The following is a 4,943-nucleotide window of genomic DNA, read 5'->3' on the forward strand; positions in this document are numbered from 1 at the left end:
ATGCATCCCAGAGGCTGGGCTTGCTCCGGAGCAGGGAGGTCTCCTCAAAGCGCGCGCTCCGACGACGTAGTAATAAAAAAAAAATGAAAGCAAGTTGCTCTCCTGTTTCAGCTGCCTGTGAAGTGGCGTGCCTGTGACTATTGGCTGAAGTTCTCCAGCGATTTGCATGAACAGGGAGGGAGTGTCTCTGGCGCTCTCACATCAGGGGCTAAATGACTGCAGGTTTAGTGTGACTGAACTGCCAAGGGAATGAGAGGACGGCGCGCACCGGAGAAGCTACCTGGCTTCTGAAAAAAACGGCGTCACAACCTGGCTATGGGGCTTCATATCGGCGTGAACACCAAACAGAGCGACCTGCAGGTGGGTGCTTTTACCATCTATACCAGAACGGATGTACCCCGACTTTTAGCGCATGCACGAGAATAAGAGCTTTACTCCTGTACGGGCTACAGAACAGGGGGAAAGTAAGCCTTAATGACGTAGCAAGAATGTACAGTCAGTATTTATAAATAACAGAAACTATTCGGGCGAAGTAAACATTTTTAGCAATTTATTGCAATCCCCCTGGCTGTTAAATACAGGACATTAATGTGATTGGCAAGTCAAAGGATTTATTTGGTAATGTGAACTGACATGTTCAGCTTCGTGACTTTTTGACTGCTCGATCTTGGTAAGATTTAAGAATCCTTGTGTGCGCGCTTTTACATGTATTCACTTATATTTCTATATGTAAGTATAACCTTATTTACATTAAAACCAAAGCTCTGCACATAAATGCAAACATTATTTAATTTGGTGTGTTCATTTTGATCTTCTTTTACCAATCTGATCAATATGTTATGACGGCAGCATGCACCTTTAGACAGCAAAATAATGACATACGTCGGTTGAATTACAACACACAACACTTATAGAAATGTGTAATATACTATCTATCTATCTATCTATCTATCTATCTATCTATCTATCTATCTATCTATCTATCTATCTATCTATCTATCTATCTATCTATCTATCTATCCATATCTATCTATCTATCTATCTATCTATCTATCTATCTATCTATCTATCTATCTATCTATCTATCTATCTATCTCTGTCTGACTACTTTTGTATCCAACTAGCTAAACATCTATCTATCAGCATAATTGACTTGTTTAAAGCGAAGTCTTTAAGAAAGTGTGTCTTACTGTATAGGAAATGTGACTCTTAATGTAATGAGACGTTTGACTCTAATGGGATTTCCTTTCCTTTCTACGACAGCCCTTGTTTCTGTTTATGCTGTTCATCTTCAGTGCACTTTTCCACTGCTCAGCATGTTTCAGCCGAGCCACAGAACTGCTGTACACCATCAATGAAGGATTACCAGAAGGGGTGCTCATAGGGAACGTCGGAGAGGATTTACAGTTGGATTTCTTTGCTGATCCGCCGCTTTCCTTCAGCCTGGCTTCCAATGGGATCAGCGAGCATTATGTGACTCTCAGCAACAACTCTGGGGAACTCCACACGTCTAGCCAGGAGCTGGACCGCGAAGCCCTGTGCGCGGAGAGCTCTGGCGCGCTCGACTGCCTCCTCCTACTCGACATCATCATCTTGCCCCAGGAGTACTTTATGTTTGTGAAAGTGAAAATCATTGTCAGAGATATCAATGACAATGCACCCCACTTTCCAGTCTCGCAGATAAATGTTTCTGTGCCAGAAAATGCTCAGATCAACACGCGGCTGGCCATCGAACACCCAGCGCTTGACCCGGATGTGGGGACTAATGCTGTCCAGACCTACCACCTGGTTGATGACTATGGAGTGTTTACTCTGGATGTGGAAGAGAATGAAAATGGAGAAAGGACACCTTACCTAATTATTATGGGGCCTTTGGACAGAGAAACCAAGACTGAATATTTCACCATCATCATTGCAGAGGATGGGGGGAACCCAGCACTCATGGGAAGTGCTACTCTCCTGATTGGCATAAGTGATATCAACGACAACTGCCCCGTATTCACTGAGACCCAGGTGAATTCAACCCTCTATGGCAATTCCACCAAAGGAACACATGTGGCTACAGTGCATGCGGTTGACATTGACCTGGGCCCAAATTCTGAGATCACTTACACATTTAGTGAAAGGGTGCTGCAGTCTTCCAGGGAATTATTTCACCTTGATGAAGCCAGAGGAATTATAACGCTGTCCAGAAAAATTGATGGAACCACTATCAAGCTGCATAAACTGACCATACTTGCCAATGGGCCAGGGTGCATCCCAGTAGTGATAACTGTTTCAGTAACTATTATCAAAGTCCTCTTCAGACCTCCTGAAATTGTCCCTCGATACATAGCAAATGAAGAAAAGGGGGTTGTGTACTTAAAAGAATTAGAGCCTGTGAACTCACCTATAGCTTTTTTCACAGTAAGAGACCCAGACCAAAAATTTAAAGTAGATTGCTATTTGGAGGGTGCTGGGCCTTTCAAGTTATCACCTTACAAACCATATAGCAATGAATATTTGCTAGAAACCACAAGGCCCTTGGATTATGAGACTGAACCGGTCTATGAAATAGCTGTCATTGCATCAAATTCAGAAGGGCATCATGTAAAGACGATCATTAAGGTGCAGATTCTTGATGATAATGACAATTCTCCTGTATTTGCGCAGTCAGTCGTAGAATTGTCAATTGAAGAAAATAACAGACCCGGAGCTTTTTTGACCACATTTTTTGCAACAGATGCTGACAGTGGTGAAAGAGGCCAAGTATCTTACTATATTGGATCTGATGCCCCATCCTACTTTTCTTTAGATAAAGTTACTGGCATTCTTACTGTGTCCACCATACTTGACAGGGAGGAAAGAGAGAAGTACAGATTTTCTGTTCGAGCTCGTGACGCTGGAATGCCTCCAAGAGAATCATTAATCACAGTAGTTATTGTGGTTTTGGATAGAAATGATAACAGCCCGAGGTTTATAAACAAGGATTTTAGTTTTTTTGTACCAGAAAACTTCCCTGGTCTGGGTGAAATCGGAATAATTAGTGTCACAGATCCTGATATTGGCCAAAATGGTTGGGTTGCACTCTCAATTGTTAACGGCAGTGATATTTTTGTCATTGACACTGGGAAAGGTTTACTGAGAGCGAAAGTGTCTCTGGACAGGGAGCAGCAAAGTTCCTACACTTTATGGGTGGAAGCTGTTGATGGTGGCGACCCTGCGCTTTCCTCCACTGCAAAGATAACCATCCTGCTTCTTGACGTCAATGACAACCCGCCTTTGGTCCTGTTTCCCCAATCCAATATGTCATATCTCCTGGTCCTCCCATCCACTCAGCCTGGCTCACCGATCACTGAGGTTTATGCTGTTGACAAAGACACTGGGATGAATGCTGTAATTGCCTACAGCATAATAGGGAGGCGGGGGCCTCGGCCAGAGTCGTTTAGGATTGACCCCAAGACAGGTAACATCACTTTAGAAGAAAGCCTCATGCAGACAGACTATGGACTTTACCGACTATTGGTCAAAGTTAGTGACCATGGGTACCCAGAGCCTCTCCATTCAACTGTCATGGTGAACCTGTTCGTCAACGACACTGTCAGCAATGAGAGCTATATCGAAAGTTTGCTGAGAAAAGAACCAGACATAAACATCGAAGAAAAGGAGCCGCAAATTGCCATAGAACCTACTCACAGAAAAGTTGAGTCAGCATCATGTCTACCGACACTGGTGGCCTTGTCGATAACAAGCTTGGGATTGATCATTCTAGTGACTCTTATGGGAATCTACATCTGTTCAAGGAAAGGGAAAAAGCATCACAGAGACGATCATTTTGAAGTACAGATCCCACTGAATGGGAAAATTGACTTGCAGTTATTAGAGCGGAAACCAATGGACATCTCCAACATTTGAAAACCGATGTTTGACAAAACTCTTCAAGAAACACCTTTTGGCCAGTCCATTGACAGCGGTTACATGAAGGACCACTAATTTATAACTTATAATTATATAATGTACATATTTCTTTACAGTTTTATATTGCAAAATGATTCTTATAGAATATGTACACATTTTTTTATGAACCAGTTCGTAACAACTACTATCTCTGTATCTGGATACCATTTTCATCCCTCCATAATGAATCCGTGACCCTGCCGAGAGGGACTAAGGTAAGCAAGCTTGTGCATTCAATGGAACTTTTTAAAAGTCATGTTAGCCACAAGAGGGCGCTCGCTGCTGCCATGCAAAGAACCGTTGAGATTGAAATGGAAACAAAAATAAAGAAACTCTTAATTTCGTGACCAAAGCATATTTTAAATACCATATTTTTATGCTCGTAGTTTATGTCGATGCATTTTCAAGATACATTGGGTTTGGCTTTTTATTGAGAGCTGCTGTAGTTAAATGAGATGGAGGAAACGAAGGTCAGCGTCAGCGGAAGCAGGACACTGACTTGCAAAAGACGCTGAATGTGTATACCTCAGAAAATGGAATGTTTTTAAAGGCATTAACAAGAAGTGCAATTTCTATTTAAGCAAGACTGAAAAGTTGTACCATGCGATGAAACTTTGTGAGCGCGTAAAAGGTTAGCCACGGTGCTCAAGTTGACCTGGTTGCATTCATTGCTCGGATCACGTAGGAATTCCTTGACATTTGCTGTTTATCTATATTTGCCAGTATTACGGGGACGTTTGCTTGTTTCCTTCCACGCTGTCACAAGTGATCAATGTATTGACTCATGCCATTTCAGCTCAAGATCAAAGATATTCATGCATTATTGGCTGGTACACCTTTTAATATTTCTTGCGTTTGGGACCAACACTATATTTTGTCATGTATCGTGTCACTTGTACGGTGATTTTTTTGCACACCCCTGAATTTGCTTTCTGAGCATTCTAACAGATTTCAGCATAGCCTTTGCAATGGAGAAAGTTTGTGTGTGTTCGTTGCTGCTCTTGCCA

General features: G+C 42.3%; 1 protein-coding gene across 1 annotated transcript; it reads left to right on the plus strand.

The window, feature by feature from the left end:
- Positions 1–226: 226 nt before the first annotated feature.
- On the plus strand, positions 227–4,280 carry PCDH20 (protocadherin 20). The gene is made up of 2 exons (XM_086934902.1): positions 227–360; positions 1,264–4,280. The coding sequence occupies exons 1-2, from the start codon at positions 316–318 to the stop codon at positions 3,892–3,894; spliced, it is 2,676 nt and encodes an 891-aa protein (XP_086791028.1). The 5' UTR covers positions 227–315; the 3' UTR covers positions 3,895–4,280.
- Positions 4,281–4,943: the final 663 nt, after the last annotated feature.

This window comes from Lissotriton vulgaris, chromosome 8 (genome assembly GCF_964263255.1).
Source record: "Lissotriton vulgaris chromosome 8, aLisVul1.2, whole genome shotgun sequence".
NCBI classification, from domain to species: domain Eukaryota; kingdom Metazoa; phylum Chordata; class Amphibia; order Caudata; family Salamandridae; genus Lissotriton; species Lissotriton vulgaris.